Source organism: Anabrus simplex, chromosome 1, assembly GCF_040414725.1.
Source record: "Anabrus simplex isolate iqAnaSimp1 chromosome 1, ASM4041472v1, whole genome shotgun sequence".
Taxonomy (NCBI): domain Eukaryota; kingdom Metazoa; phylum Arthropoda; class Insecta; order Orthoptera; family Tettigoniidae; genus Anabrus; species Anabrus simplex.
Genome location: NC_090265.1, coordinates 254,008,906 through 254,025,070, shown reverse-complemented (window position 1 = coordinate 254,025,070; position 16,165 = coordinate 254,008,906). Strand labels below are relative to the sequence as shown.

The following is a 16,165-nucleotide window of genomic DNA, read 5'->3' as shown; positions in this document are numbered from 1 at the left end:
CTATGTGCCGGCAACGGGTTTCACCCTCTCCTTTCCTACTATCATACATCACGTCATTCATTTCATCCCACGAACTCCTGTAATGAGGTAGACGACAGGAAGGGCATCCGGTCGTAATAACTCACTGCGAAGATTCATTTCACTTAATACCCGACCCCGTAGAGAAACGGGACAAAGTTCGGACACACACACACACACACACACACACACACACATACTACTGTTACAAAAATATTTACAAAGTGTGGTACAACAGGAGCGTTAGTAATAAAACAAATTAAGTCTTGACATGACACCATGGCATAGAAAGGAACCAGAGGGGATAGTGAACTCCGACCTCTTGATAAGGAGTTGTAAAATGACACGACGGCACATAATTCGCACTTGACATTAGCGAAGAGAACACTGTACGGTGCCATGTCGCCTGTGTTACTATTAGCTGTCATAGTGCTCCTCGGTGTACTCTTGTACCGCCATGCTGTCTCCAGACCACCAAACTTTCCACCAGGTAAGTGTTTTCACTCTTTTGCCTCATTCCAAGTAGAAACATCATAGCTAACTTCCATGAGTCTTGGCCCCTACTTCCCAAAATCGAGATCTTGCAACGAGCCATAAATGAGAGGAATGTAAATGTTTCCACTACTTAGTAACCTCGGATTTATAATAATCCTTTGGCTTTAGGTACCGTGTGCAGGCATTTGGATTTCAACTTGCTAATTTTTTAAATATTTTTTTTTTCAACTACCTTTACGTTACACCGACACAGATAGGTCTTACGGCGACGATGGGATAGGAAAGGCCTAGGAGTGGGAAGAAAGTGGCCGTGGCCTTAATTAAGGTACAGCCCCATCATTTGCCTGGTCTGGAAATGGGAAACCACGGAAAACCATATTCAGGGCTGCCAACAGTGGGGTTCGAACCCGCTATCTCCCAGATGCAAGCTCACAGCTGCGCGCCCCTAACCGCACGGCCAACTCATCCGGTGCTTTTAATGTTAATGTTTCGGTTTCCTTTAAAGAGATGTCAGAGAAATGGGTCCCTGTCTTGTTATCTATGGTTGAGTTTAAATTATTTATGTCTGGTTAACATCAGATGTGTCACCAGAGATCTTTTACATGCCGACAACGTACGAGATGCAATATATCTTTAACTTTCTTGTGCCCTTCAAAAACCCGACTACCCCCTGTGGGTGGGAGACACAGACGAAGAATACACCCACGGTATCTCCTGCCTGTCTTAAGAGGTGACTAAAAGGGGCGAACAAGGAATGATGGAATTGGAATCATCTATAAGAGGACCACCACGGGTCTGCGTTGCCTGTCAATAGTGATTTTGTGTGAGGAAGACCATGGGTCTCTGTTACCTGTGGGTGGCACCATATTGTGTGATACACCGCGGGTCTACATTGCTTGTGATTAGTTCCACTACGTGAGGAACACCACGGGAATACCGGGGCGTTTGACTAGTCCCATTAAGTGATGAACACCATGGATCTGCGTTGCTTATAAGTAGTACCTTTATGTGTGGAACAAGATGGGTCTGTGTTACCTGTGAGTGGTTCCATTATGTGTCATATACCATGGCTCTACATTACCTGTGATTAGTCTCACCATGCGAGGAACACCATAAGTCTACGTTACCCGTGATTAATACCGCCATGCGAGGAACACCATAAGTCTACGTTACCTATGATTAATACCGCCATGCGAGGAACACCATGAGTCTACGTTACCTGTGATTAATACCGCCATGCGAGGAACACCATGAGTTTACGTTACCTGTGATTAATAGCGCCATGCGAGGAACACCATAAGTCTACGTTACCTGTGATTAATCCGCCATGCGAGGAACACCATAAGTCAGCGTTACCTGTGATTAATACCGCCATGCGAGGAACACCATGAGTCTACGTTTCCTGTGATTTATACCGCCATGCGAGGAACACCATGAGTCTACGTTACCTGTGATTAATACCGCCATGCGAGGAACACCATGAGTCTACGTTACCTGTGATTAATACCGCCATGCGAGGAACACCACGAGTCTACGTTACCTGTGATTAATACCACCATGCGAGGAACACCATGAGTCTACGTTTCCTGTGATTAATACCGCCATACGAGGAACACCATGAATTTACGTTACCAGTGATCACTACCATTATAGTAGGAACACCATGAGTTTACGTTACCTGTGATTACTACCACTATAGTAGGAACATCATGGTTCTGCTTTACCAAAGATTAATAAAATTACGAGGGACTGGTGACTTGGATTTTGCATCCCCTTTGGACGACAAGCATCATCTCAGAATATGAGGTATTGTGAATTGGATTCGCAGATTATTTTGGATTCATGGTCATTTTTTTCATCATCGTTCGTTCTAGATGTTAGTCAGTGAGTACATTTTGAAGTTTTAATTATCGTTTCATTTCATTTGCACCTCGTAGCATTTTATCCTCATCACGACGCGCAAAATCGCCTAAACAACCTACTAGAATGGCCAAATCCCAGAATTAGAGACGGGGCTTCGCTTGAAGAAAGAAGCGATAAATTCAGCCCCCGCGTACAGGAGATCTCATAGAAATTTTTATGGAAACAGAAGGAAAACTGCATACTGAAGGTTGTATGAAATAATCGAGATCACAGTAAAGAGGTACGAAGATACAGCCAACGTTAGAGCGTGTCTCAGAGTGATCTCATTCTTACAAAAAATGGAATAAACTCAATGAAACGTAGTCCCATCCCATGACGTATGGCGTGATCTTTGGTCTGAATGTACTGTAAATTTTGTAAATAAAATGTAACTGACTTTGAGAAAGCTCCTCCTAGTATGAAAATAACGACGAAGTTTTTATAAACTTATTTTAAACACACCTAAATATTTGAAACATAATTATTTCATTTATTAAAAGTGTGATGGTAATCAGAATAAATGAAATAATAAATGAAAATCCACAGCCTATTTTCCCGTCAATCGACCGGGTCAGAGCCCCTTAACTTCATAAATTTCATAAATGACGGGATTTTACGCGGATATTTCACTGAGCTGATATTTTGCTGAGTGGAACTTTCGGGACAACTTGTGAGCGGATATTTTACTGAGCTGAAATTTTGCTGAGTGAAACTTTCGGGACAACTTGTGAGCGGATATTTTACTGAGATGAAATTTTGCTGAGTAGAACTTTCAGGACAACGTGTGAACGGATATTTCAATGAGTGGAGCTATCACGATACCAGAGGATTCTGTGGATGTATTCTACCGCCCCCTCCTGCAGGGTGTAAATAGGCAGTTCCAAACAATGCTCAGTGAATGGGTTGCCTTGGTATGCCCATGGCGCCACTATGTCAGTACAGAAATATGACGCCGCCATTGCTTTGAGTTGATCCAGATTCGATTCCCCCCACTGTCACGAATTAATCTAGTTTGGAATTTCAAGACCGGGTTAAATCCTACTTTCGGCTATCCTAGAAATGGTTCTCTGTGGTTCCCCACTTCGGAACTAGACAGGGGATCCACGCCATCTTACCTTCTAAGGACTGAGTCGCTCAGACAGTAGAGTGCTAGCTTTCTGTGCTCAAGCTGGCGGCATCGCTCCCAGTAATACGGTGTTGTTTGAAGGGGCTTATATACTCTAGACTCAGTGGGTAGATTTACTGGCTACCGAGCTCGATAGCTGCAGTCGCTTAAGTGCAGCCAGTATCCAGTATTCGGGAGATAGTGGGTTTGAACCCCACTGTCGGCAGCCCTGAAGATGGTTTTCCGTGGTTTCCCACTTTCACACAAGGCAAATGCTGGGGGGGGGGCTGTACCTTAATTAAGTCCACGGCCGCTTCCTTCCAACTCCTAGTCCTTTCCTGTCCCATCGTCGCCATAAGACCTATCTGTGTCGGTGCGACGTAAAGCAACTTGCAAAAAAATATATATATATATATACTGGCATGTAAAATAACTCCTGAGGGACATAATTCTGGAACCTCGTCGTCTCCGAAAATCGTAAAAGTCATTAGTGAGACGTTAAACTAATGACAGTATTATCATACCAGCATATGGCGTGACTACTGCTGATCCCTTCCCTCGGTTTATGACTAAGTATGGTCTAATTCCTAAATTTTGAATAATATGCTTCTTATAGAAATATTTACTCATTTTTGATGTGCTGATTTCTTCTTAGAATTTAAAATTAATTAATTGCCTTTCGTTTTTCCCAGTTCCTTCGTTGAACTTCTATTTGACATTCTTTGTTTTAATTTGAGTTACAAAGAGAAGCTGATAATCGCGTTTCTTTTTTTCCTTAAACCTTAAATACGCAATTGATAATTTAAATAATGATTTTTTCATTCTAAATTAATTCATTATCACCAGAAAAAATAGTTAAACGTCCGCCTCTGTGGTGTAGTAATTAGCGTGATTAGCTGCCACCCCGGGAGGCTCGGGTTCGATTCCCGGCTCTGCCACGAAATTTGAAAAGTGGTACGAGGGCTGGAATGGGGTCCACTCAGAGGTGGGTTCGATTCCCACCTCAGCCATCCTCGAAGTGGTTTTCCGTGGTTTCCCCACTTCTCCTCCAGGCAAATGCCGGGATGGTACCTAACTTAAGGCCATGGCCGCCTCTTTCCCTCTTCCTTGTCTATTCCTTCCGATATTCCCATCCCCCTATACGGCCTCTCTTCAGCATAACAGGTGAGGCCACCTGGGCGAGGTACTGGTCCTCCTCCACAGTTGTATCCACAACCCGATGTCTGACGCTCCAGAACACTGCCCTTGAGGTGGTAGAGGTGGGATCCCTTGCTGAGTCCGAGGGAAAAACCAACACTGGAGGGTAAACAAATTAAGAAATAAAAATATTTAAACAATTATTTGACAAAATAGATTTAAATGTATTGGTTCAGTCAAAATGTCAAGAGTGCTGAATATTTTACGTACCGGTGTATGCAAAGCTGTACTATTACTGTAACTAACCTCACATTATCTTTGGATGTCCTTGCTCAAGAATTCTCTGAGCTAAATAACAACTTAGTTGCTTTACCTTAACTGTGTAAAGTTCATACTTCACTCCAGACGATTTGAAAGGAAAATCATAAAATAAAAGATTTAATTTTTTAATACAGTGAGTTCGGCTGCAAGGTAGAAGTAAATACACACTTGTAAAATCGTAGAATAGATATATCAAACAAGTGAATTCTCCTTTGCACATGTGCAATGCTGTGCATTTAAGGGTTAAAACAGGAATAACCTCCATCACGGTGAACCTAACATTTGGGCCAAACTCGCTTCCTTCCCAAACCTAGCCCCATGAATTCTAAATGCAAGTTTAGACACAAGATATACACAAATTATCAGATGGACTTCACACACATGACACGCTTAGTTGTTGACTATGATGACCTCACACTTCACGTAAAGCAAACATCGGTCAATAAATATAAACGACACTTTGTTACCAGTTATACTGTGTTTCCTGATCGGGGAGAACTGTAAAACAGGGGAATTTCAAAATTTTTAAAAACATATGTAAGCTCATTTTATCCTAAGATAAACGGTGTGAAAATTACTATCTATTTGATGCTGTTACCGTACGGTACCCCTTGTTCTAGGGCAGTTATGTATTGCGGATTCTCTCTCTCTTTCTCTCTCTCTCTGTGTGATTTGGACATATCTCTTCATGTGTCCGGTTTCTTGCCTTTCAATTCACAGGGTCCCGGGTTCAATTCCGGACCTCGCTGAGGATTTTAATTCCTCTTCACTCCAAATATATTACTAGAGGACCCGGGCGAGTTGGCCGTGCGGTAAGGGGCGCACAGCTGTGAGCTTGCATGCGGGAGATAGTGGGTTCGAACCCCACTGTCGGCAGCCCTGAAGATGGTTTTCCATGGTTTCCTATTTTCACACCTTAATTAAGGCCACGGCCGCTTCCTTCCCATTCCTAGGCCTTTCTTATCCCATCGTCGCAATAAGATCTACCTGTGTCGGTGCGACATACAGCAAATAGCAAATAAAAGATCAGATAACTCGTCTTGATATAACTGTCGTAGTCATATTGTTTTGCCTCCCCTTTTGAATGGTTTTATCACGGCCGACTTGATGCGTCGCTCTAGCTAGCTCCTTACCGGCCTTGACAATCGGGTCCACGCACTGTAATCGGAGTAGTTACACAGCTCGGCACGTGGCGCTGGCGGCCGACCTATTGGCGGTAGAAATTCATACTTCTTTATGGAAAATATATTGACTTTGATTGTCGATTTATCGTAATTTAGATTTATAGAGAATGTTACATAGGTTATCACTGTTGAAATGATTAATCCTAAAGGTTACTTTCGTTGATATTTGCCAAAATGATGTCGTGAAATGAAACTGCGGGGAGATGACTTAGACCACCTGACGTTTTCTTATTGACTCTGATTGCCGATGTATCTTAATTTAGGGAAAAAAAATAGTGTGTTCAATTGACTAATATTGTTAAAATGATTAATCCTAAACGCTACCTTCATTGATATGTGCCAAAATAACGTCGTGAAATGAAACTGCGGAGGATGGAGTAGTCCAACTGACGTTCCTTAATTGTGAGGAATAATAGTAATTGTTTTTATTATCATGGCATTTAGATACATAGCAGAACTTACCACAATACTTTGTCTTCTGGTGTTAATATTGAGATTAAGAGTCATTGTTCAATTAGAGTTTTAAAATTCTTCAAGCCTACTCTCAGGAAGGGGACTTGACAAAACATGAAAGTCTTACTTTTTCCATATTCGTTGTATGCATAACATAAATATTTTGACTCAAACATGTTTAAATTTTAATCATACCTTTCACTAGAATATTAAATACCGGACAAGTTGGCCGTGCTAAATTCAGACAATAATTTTACTTGAAATGCAGTAGGTTGGAATAAGTTGGCCGCGCGGCGTGGAGCTGTGAGCTTTCATCCGGGAGATAGTGGGTTCGAACCCCACTGTCGGCAGCCCTGGAGATGGTTTTCTGTGGTTTCCCATTTTCACATCAGGCTGTACCTTAATTAAGGCCACGGCCGGTTCCTTCCCAATGCTAGCCCTTTCTTATTCCACCGGCGTCATAAGACCTATCTGTGTCGGTGCGACGTAAAACAAATAGCGAAAAAGAAGAAGAAGAATTGTAAATAAAAATTCAGTGAGAGAAAAGTATTTTGAGTAAATAAATGGTAAGCTGTTCTCTGCTCGATGATGATGATGATGATGCTTGTTGTCTAAAGAGGCCTAACATCTAGGTCATCGGCCCCATTGCTCAGGTAACAACACTTCATACGTTGGCCTTACCGTCATAGCAGTAGTGATTCTTACTTGTCAATGTTTAAATGATAAAGTTCAGATTATCTTGGATTAAAATGTGTTGTGTTGCTGTCATATGGCAAATACGACACCGCCTAAAGGATTATGCTATGAAAGAAAATGCATGGGTAAAAATACCTGATTAGCGTGATTTGCTGCCACCCCCGGAGGCTCGGGTTCGATTCCTGGCCTTGCCACGAAATTTCAAAGGTAGTACGAAGGCTGGAACGGGGTCCACTCAGCCTTGGGAGGTCAACTGTGTAGAGGGGGTATCGATTCCCACCTCAGACATCCTCGAAATGGTTTTCCATAGTTTCCCACTTCTCCTCCAAGCAACTGCCGGGATGGTAACTAACTCAAGGCCACGGCTGCTTCCTTCCCTCTTCCTTTTATATGCCTTCCAATCTTCCCATCCTCAACACAAGGCCACTGTTCAGCATAGAAATTGCGGTCTCCTGGGCGAGGTACTAGTCATCCTTCCCAGTTGTATCCCCCTACCCGCAATCTCACGCTCCAAGACACTACCCTTGAGTTGGTATCTCTCACTGAGTCCGAGAGAAAAGCCAACCCTGGAGGGGTAAACAGAGTAAGAAAGAAAGAAAGAAAGAAAGAAAGAAAGAAAGAAAGAAGCAAATACCCGAAATAGAAACGGAAAACTAAGATGAGAGTGCTACCTGTTTTTAGCCACTCCGTAGTTTTGTCCTGGTTTACAGAGAATTCGTGAAATGATAGTGTCCCTTTGCTCTTTTTTTCCTGTTCGGAATACAAAAAAGGCACACAGCAATATATATTCGAATATTTCCTGACACAGTTAAAGAAAAGCAAATCACCACACCATTAAAAACGAATTAGCTCATAAATTTAAAATCCTTGTTCAGGACGAAATTACAGCGAGAAATCACTTTGTTCTTGTTTCCATAAAATTTCTGCTCGAAGTACGAGAAGGTGCACAAGAATGTCACAAATTCCAAGATTTGTAAACACAATTTAAAAAATATAATTACCACACTACACAATAAAAAATAAACTCACTAGCGCATAACTATCAGATCACAATATCAAGCCAACAAGCACCTCATTGCGAACACGTTGCCAACATTTACTACAGCAAAACCATATAAATAAAACTGGGAATGCGGCAATTTGCGGTGTACAGCTTCCTATCGGTGGGTAGTAGGCCAGCGCTCCAGCGGCATTACGGTGAAACTTTCCAATTACAGCTTTATGCTGGGCTTCACAAGCGATTGTCAAGGCCGGTATAAGGAACGCAGCGAGAGATCCAGTCGGCCGTGGGTTTTATGAACATTTAATGAAAAGCGCATTATGCTACGCCGCAGTTCGTAGGTCTTATGGCGACGATGGGACAAGGAAGGCTTAGGAGTGGGAAGGAAGCGGCCGTGGCCTTAATTAAGGTACAGCCCCAGCATTTGCCTGGTGTGAAAATGGGAAACCACGGAAAACTGTTTTCAGGGCTGCTGATAGTGGGGTTCGAACCTACTATCTCCCGAATACTGGATACTGGCCGCACTTAAGCGAATTCGCTTTTTTATCCTGCAGTTGTTGATGTAAAGCTTGGTATTGTTTCGTAGAAGGCCACAGTATGTTTTTTAAATCGCAGTTCTTCTATATAGAACGGTTCTCTTGTGAGCTCACAGATTAGTCTCGAAGGAACGGTTTTCCTTTTTTTCTTTTTCTTTTTCAGGCAGAGAACATTATTAAGTGTAGCTAGGTTATCCTATAGGTGTTCCCAGATAATGTCCAAGACGTATGTGATGATGGGATCTGTTTGTACGTACACTTTTCTCTCTTAGCAGCATCTATGTTATTAGAAACGCTTTGCCATCTGTTGAACACATTTGGAAGCTGAGAAAAGTTAGAAAATCAAAGAGTATCCAGCTGAGAATAGTATTTCAGTGGCGGCTGGTGCATAAAATCAGTTGTGTGCTGTAACCCATCCCCCCCCCCTCCAAAAAATAAAAATATTTAGAAACATGTGGTTTTCAAGAGGGTCTCCACTGTGTTTTCCATACTGAACAAACACGCAAACAACCCCAACACATATACACATTCCTCATAAAAAAACTATAAAACTATATAATAAACACACAATAACACCTGCAATGGCAAAATATTCATGAACTTAAACACTTGGTGTGAGCGCGCAAAAGCAGAACTTCCCTATGTTAGCAAAATCACTGAAATAAAACCAGCAACGCGTAATTAAAAATGAAATGTTATGTTTTTATCGTGACATTTATAAACCAGACATTTTTAAAGAAAGAAAATCACAATATCATGTCCTCATATTGACAACATAAAAAGTACAATTTTTATAGTTCATCGATTTACAAAAATGTGGCTATGGGATAGGCAAGTTGGTAGTATTCTATCCTCTTTGGTATTAAAAGACCTGGCGGGGACAGCTCTACAGTATTTTGTTTTCCCGTTTGCTTTGAGCGATCCCCTCTTAAATACTACCGCTGAGTCAAGAGGGTGCCACCTGCCACGTTCTCATATCGATCGTAATGCAAGTGTGACTATTGTCGCGGCCACCAAATTAGGCGGGTGAGGAAAACTGCGCTGTCGTCAGATATGGGAACGGCGAAGCGACAGACGGTCGAGAGTCGCTTACCCCCGGGGCACGGATTGGCAACGCTGATCGTGCAGTGCTGTCAAACTGAAGCCCATCCGCTCCAGGTCACCCTACCCGAGTCATTCCCTGTCAAGCAGCTGTTAAGCTCGCATCGTAAGTGCAGTTAAAGATGAATAGTGAACGTGAATTGATTTGGGCTCAAGTCAAGAGAGAAGTGGCAGAGAGGAACAAGACATTCAAAATAAAGAAGTCAGAAGCCATCGACCGTGTGGCTGCTGCAGATTGGGAAAAATGCTTCAATCGCGCGGAAAATGTTCAAACAGACGATTGGGCCAAGGAAATAATAAGGGACGAAAGAATGGAGCCATTCATCATCAGTGTAAAAGACGACTCGATAGATAGTGAGATGAGTGATGACAGTGACTAAGACTGCCTTGAAGCCAGAAACCGATTCTTACTTCATTGTAAATTAATGTAAACCTATTCTTTAAAGTAGTTCTTTTTCTATGTTACTCGGTACAATATACAATATTCAAATATTTAAAGTTATAATGTAATAAAACTGATACGGATTAATATGTAATCCGAAAGTATTGACGGGGTCCTGCAGCCTGTGGTGGTGCGCGCGCCCCGAACTGCCTCAGCTTGCGACATTTACATGATCGCTTTCCGGGTCATTTTCCAGGAAAATTACAAGACTTACGGAAATATGTTTCAAATAAAAAATATAAGTCAGGCGATTTTTTACATGTTACCCGCAGACAAAATTGAATTGGCTGAAGAAATAAAAACTTGGCCGCTTACTGAAATTTTCAATACATGATTCTACGGATCTAAACTTACTCGTTCAAGATTTTATTTTTCATAATTATTTAAAGTGATTTATATGGAAAATAGTTACACCACTGGAATCCGCAATCTTTTCTGAAGCTTGTAGTATAATTTGTCTCGAAACATTGTATGAAGTAACATCAGGAGCTTGAGAGAGAACAACCTGCCTCGCGCTCCGAAATGATGTGTTCAGTTAGACGTTTCTTCGCCAGTTGCTACATAACCTTGGCAACAGCGTAATTTTTCTGACCCGCCTAATTTCGTGGCCGCGACAATAGTGCTGCCTCTCGGTGGTCGAACGAACAATCGCTGTGAAGTGATGTCTTGGCTGTTGTTTCTTCAGCCTATCGGAGTTGAGCACGCGTGAGCAAAAGTCAGAGTTCCTAGTTTCTGGCTAAAAGCTTAGAAATTCTCGCTGAGTTGTGATCATTTTTGTTTTGTTTTGCTATTTTGCTTTACGTCGCACCGACATAGATATGTCTTATGGCGACGATGGGATAGGAGAGGCCTAGGAAGTATAAGGAAGCGGCCCTGGCCTTAATTAAGGTACAGCCCCGGCATTTGCCTGTTGTGAAAACGGGAAACCACGGAAAACCATCTTCAGGGCTGCCGACAGTGGGGTTCGAACCCACTATCTCCCGATTACTGAATACTGGCCTCACTTAACTGCAGCTATCGAGCACGGTGAGCTGTGGTGATCACACAGCCACCCAGCGTGGAGCACATGACTAGTTACCTGGTTGTGAGGGGAGTTGAATAATTTCCTATTCTTTGCCTGACGTCTTTTTCAATGCACTGTATTCGATTGTAGATAATATTGTTAAAGTAATTCAGCACATTAAGTACGGCCGCCCCTGATATTCTTCCGTGATCAGAGAAAGTGTATACTCTTTGGCTTGACAGGCAGTAATCAAACATGGCTGCATGCAATGGCGTTATTAAGGATGAAGTTCACATGCATCAGAATCTATAATTATAATAGGAAGTGTTTGTCTGTCTTTGTGTCTGTCTGTGCGCGATGCCCAGCAAAATCTACAGCACGCAGAGATCTGAAATTTTGAACATAGGTAGATTGAAAGGGGTCCGAATGCACCTCGAGCCGGAACTTTTATTTTCGCTTTCGTTGGTGAGTTATGAACGAAAAACCATCGGAAAACATGCATTGGGATATGACAATCCAACGTGCTGTCACCAAGATTAAATGCATAGAGTCGCTGTCGCTAGGCAACGTACGTAAGAGGTAGAGAACACAATATTCAAGGAGCCATTTTAAGTCCAGGACGTAGGAAGCCGTTTTGATCTTATATGGTGTGAGGGCATATGACGGTGTTGTTGGTGATTCGTCCATCGGATGTGGACGTAAAGTCTTGAGCTATTCGAGAGGAGTGGGCTATGTGCTGGCGCCGGGTTTCATCCTTTTCATTCTTACTATCATATATGTCATTCATTTCATCTCATTACCTCATCTGATTAGGTTGACGTCATGAAAGTCATCCGGTCGTAAAAACTCGCTACGAAGATTCACCTCATTTCATACCCAAACCCCGTAGAGAAAGGGGACAAGGGTTGGACACGTATACATTTAGAGGAAACATAAATGGTACAGGATAGACGATAATAATAAACAAGGAATAATACATATACCGGTATCAGTCAAGATGCCATTTTAAGTCCGTGGAATAGGAAGCCATTTTCCTTCAGTTCATGATTCTGTCTGTCTGTCTGTCTGTCTGTCTGTCTGTCTGTCTGTCTGTCTGTCTGTCTGTCTGTCTGTCTGTCTGTCTGTCTGTCTGTCTGTCTGTCTGTCTGTCTGTCTGTCTGTCTGTCTGTCTGTCTGTCTGTCTGTCTGTCTGTCTGTCTGTCTGTGTTCATGTGTGCGATGCCCAGCCAAATCCACGGCAAATAAAGATCCAAAATGTTCGTCATAGGTGGGCACAGGTTTTCACCTAAGACGCATGGTTGTGTCCAAGAACAATTCTTGCACCAAGACATGAAGCTGTCAACGTCATCAACAAGCAGCACTCACAAGTATTATCCGGTTTTCTATAAATTGAAAAGTCTATTGACACGACGTGTCATACAGATGAGGCTGCCAACTGCACGACAAAGATTTTGAACAATTTGGAGTCACCTGGAGTACCATCGAACATCTTAGGGTGGACGATTGTGGCACCAATTATCCTTCTCAGGAATATGAATCCTTCCCTCTGCAATGACCACAGCTCTAAAACTGATGACGAATATTATTGAAGCCACCATCATGACTGAGCATGCCGCGGGCGAAGTAGCAGTGGCGGCTCGTGAAAAAATCGTCCTACGTGCTACAAAAAACAAGCTAAATACGCTGTTTTAAATCTGCATATTGCCATGATGAACAACGCATACTTCAAACTTGGTAATACTACTACTACTACTACTACTAATAATCATAATAGAAATAATAATAATAATAATAATAATAATAATAATAATAATAATAATAATAATAATAATAATAATAATAATAATAATACAACTTTTCTCGCAATTTATTACTCAGAACAAACAAAAACAACATTAATTTGGAAGCAGATGAATTCTTCGACAACTGTCTACGAGATAAATAATTCATTGAAGAAATATTTTTTTACTAACCTAATGGCGCAACTTACATCAGTGCAAATAGAATCGTGGGAATATAGATCCCCACTAAGAACACTAATTTAATTTCACTTTATATACACTGCGGTGGATAAATAATTTGATAAATCTTCGTATAAACTTTAGCACTAACACAATGACAGGAAAAACACGCACCAGTAATATAACCGCGAGATTAAAAACTGCACAAAGCAACTGAAAGAGCTGCCAACTGATTCATTGAGACCTCCCCTATTAGGTTACCAGCGTAAATGTCCGGCTCCATGGCTAAATGGTTAGCGCGCTGGCCTTTTTGGTCACAGGGATCCCGGGTTCGATTCCCGGCAGGGTCTGAAATTTTAACCATCATTGTGTGTACGTGTTGTCGTCATCATCATTTCATCCTCATCACGACTCGCAGGTCGCCTACGGGAGTCAAATCAAAAGATCTGCATATGGCGAGTCGAACATGTCCTCGGATACTTCCGGCACTAAAAGCCATACGCTATTTCATTTCACCAGAGTAAATTACATTGTAATGCGGGATAACATTTAGGGTCAGTCAAAGATTCTTTGACTCACCTACGAATTCATTATTTTTGACACAAAAGGAAGATGGATATTTTAATAAGCATGTTTGAGATAGATTGCCTCCACCTACGCTTTACTTTCGAACCCAGACGATGCTACTCTCTAGTGGCAGATTCGCTTACCACGTTCAACATAAGCACGGCCGACTGGATCCCTCGCTGCGCTCCGGGTAGCAGGAGACATCGAGTAATTCTACCCCCTTGCGGGAGAGGAAGTAACTATAGACGGGATCAGTGAAAGTTGATCCCGGTTTATGGTATACTCCGCCGGCTAGGGGGAGTGTTGCAAGCTTGGCTGCGCCTGCGTATTGCTTCCTTCAGGCTACAGGCAAGGGCTCACTTCACATGAGCACGAGCCTTGTTCCCCGGGAGAACGGCGCTAGGTGTTCGACAGATCTCGTCCTGATTTTCACAAAACACAAATTCATATCGTACTCAAAACAACGAAAAGGCACCGGGATAATTTTACTGTACATAAATAATATTCCTTACAGTCCCAAGCTACGTGCTGGAGCCCGGTAGCACGTACTGACCGGCCGCCACTGCGAAGTAGTATTCCTCGGACTGTAAGTCCATTCAGTAGGAAGCCATTTTCGGTCCGCGACACGAGAAGCCAATCAGCCCCAGGGGGGCACATTCCCGACTCCCGCGCTTTGCTTCCAGCGTAGCATCGCCTCATGCTGACGTCACGTGGAGGTCTCCTGTCGGCAGCTGTTGCGGTAAACGATAAGAAACTCGCTTTCAGTATAGGTCTATTTTGCAATACGCAGTCTTGTAACATTTTTCGTATTGTGTTGATTGTTGTGTTAAAGATGAGTTAGGTTTCTAAATATAAAGTTAATTGTGCTATGGCACAATGTAGGCTACTAATTGGGGATCGAAATCAACTGGTGTCTTATACCACAGATTTCAAAAACGTAAGGAGATTAGGCGAGTGTGGGTGTTGCGCTGTAAGCGAAGTGACAAATTTAATCCTGATAATGTCAGAGTATGTTCCATACATTTTCGTCAAGAGGATTATGAACGAGATTTGAGAAATGAACTACTGCGATTACCGCAGAGAAAAATCTTGCGGGCAGATGCTGTTCCGTCTCTGTCCATTGCAAATTGGCATGGTGATAAAGCTTCGTGTTCAACCACTAACACCGTTCCCAGCCAAACAGCAGAGCAGGTAGGCCTAGCTGTCTACTACTTTTCATGCAATATTTAATATTTAATATTTAATAAATACAATATTTAATAAATCGTAATAAATTTGACCAGCTACGTGGAAGTACGAGTACTGATTCTGTCGTGCTACGGTATTGTATACTGGCTACGGTAGCTGACTTTCGTTTAGAAGACTTGGGTTCGATTCCTGGTACTGGAACAAATTTTTGAATCTTTTTACTTTGTTCTGTTCTTTGCCAGCAGAACGTTTTTTTGTGAGAACACCGAATTACGACAGTATATTAACTTACAACTATTCATATACTTCGAACGTTAAGTAGTTAGGCTTATTTTACTTAACGATCGCAATTTCGATGTTATATATGTTTAAAACGTGATCGCTCATAAAGGTTTATCTTCATTTTACAGATTTCCAGTGGTAGAGATTTGCGTCATGAAGTTAGGAGCGTAAAGAAGCGGGCGCGGTCAACATTAGAGACTTTGTCACCAAAGAAAAGGAAAGTTGACCAGGCGACTAGCACTGAATCGCTTCAAAATGAGGAGATCTTAAAACTCCGTAAGCGGGTGGAGATTTTTGAAAAGGAAAAGGCGATTTTAGAACGAAGGGAGACTGCTCTAAAGAAGCTCAAGGGACCTAGGTATCTAGTCTCAGAAAGACAACAACCGTCTCCGCCGAAAGTGAAGAAGAGTGCACACAGAGAGGAAGTAGTTAAGATAATGTCCAAATGTTTTACGCCAGGGCAGATTCGATGTCTCTTGGGAGGCAATAAACGAGTGAAATGGTCCTCGGAGGACATAGCAAATGCTTTGTCATTGAGATCGCTTTCCAGAAAAGCATATGATTATTGGAGGAACCGGAACATTCCTTTACCATGTCGGTAAACCTTACAAAAATGGATTCGGCGCTTTAAATGTAGGCCCGGAATTTTAACAGAGGTGCTATATCTGTTGAAAGCCAGCGCAGTAAATTACAAGGAGTCTGAAAAGATCGAGGTTTTGACATTTGATGAAATGAATATAGACGGACGTATTTCATACGATTCATCTGATGACC

General features: G+C 42.2%; 1 protein-coding gene across 1 annotated transcript in view; it reads left to right on the top strand.

Moving 5' to 3' along the window:
• The first annotated feature begins 406 nt into the window (after positions 1-406).
• The window catches only part of LOC136864627 (probable cytochrome P450 304a1), an 86,763-nt gene continuing 71,004 nt past the window's right edge, over positions 407-16,165 (top strand). The window contains exon 1 of the mRNA XM_068226082.1: positions 407-508. Coding sequence (XP_068082183.1) covers positions 418-508 — 91 coding nt within the window. The 5' untranslated portion in view covers positions 407-417. The remainder of the gene's footprint in view (positions 509-16,165) is intronic.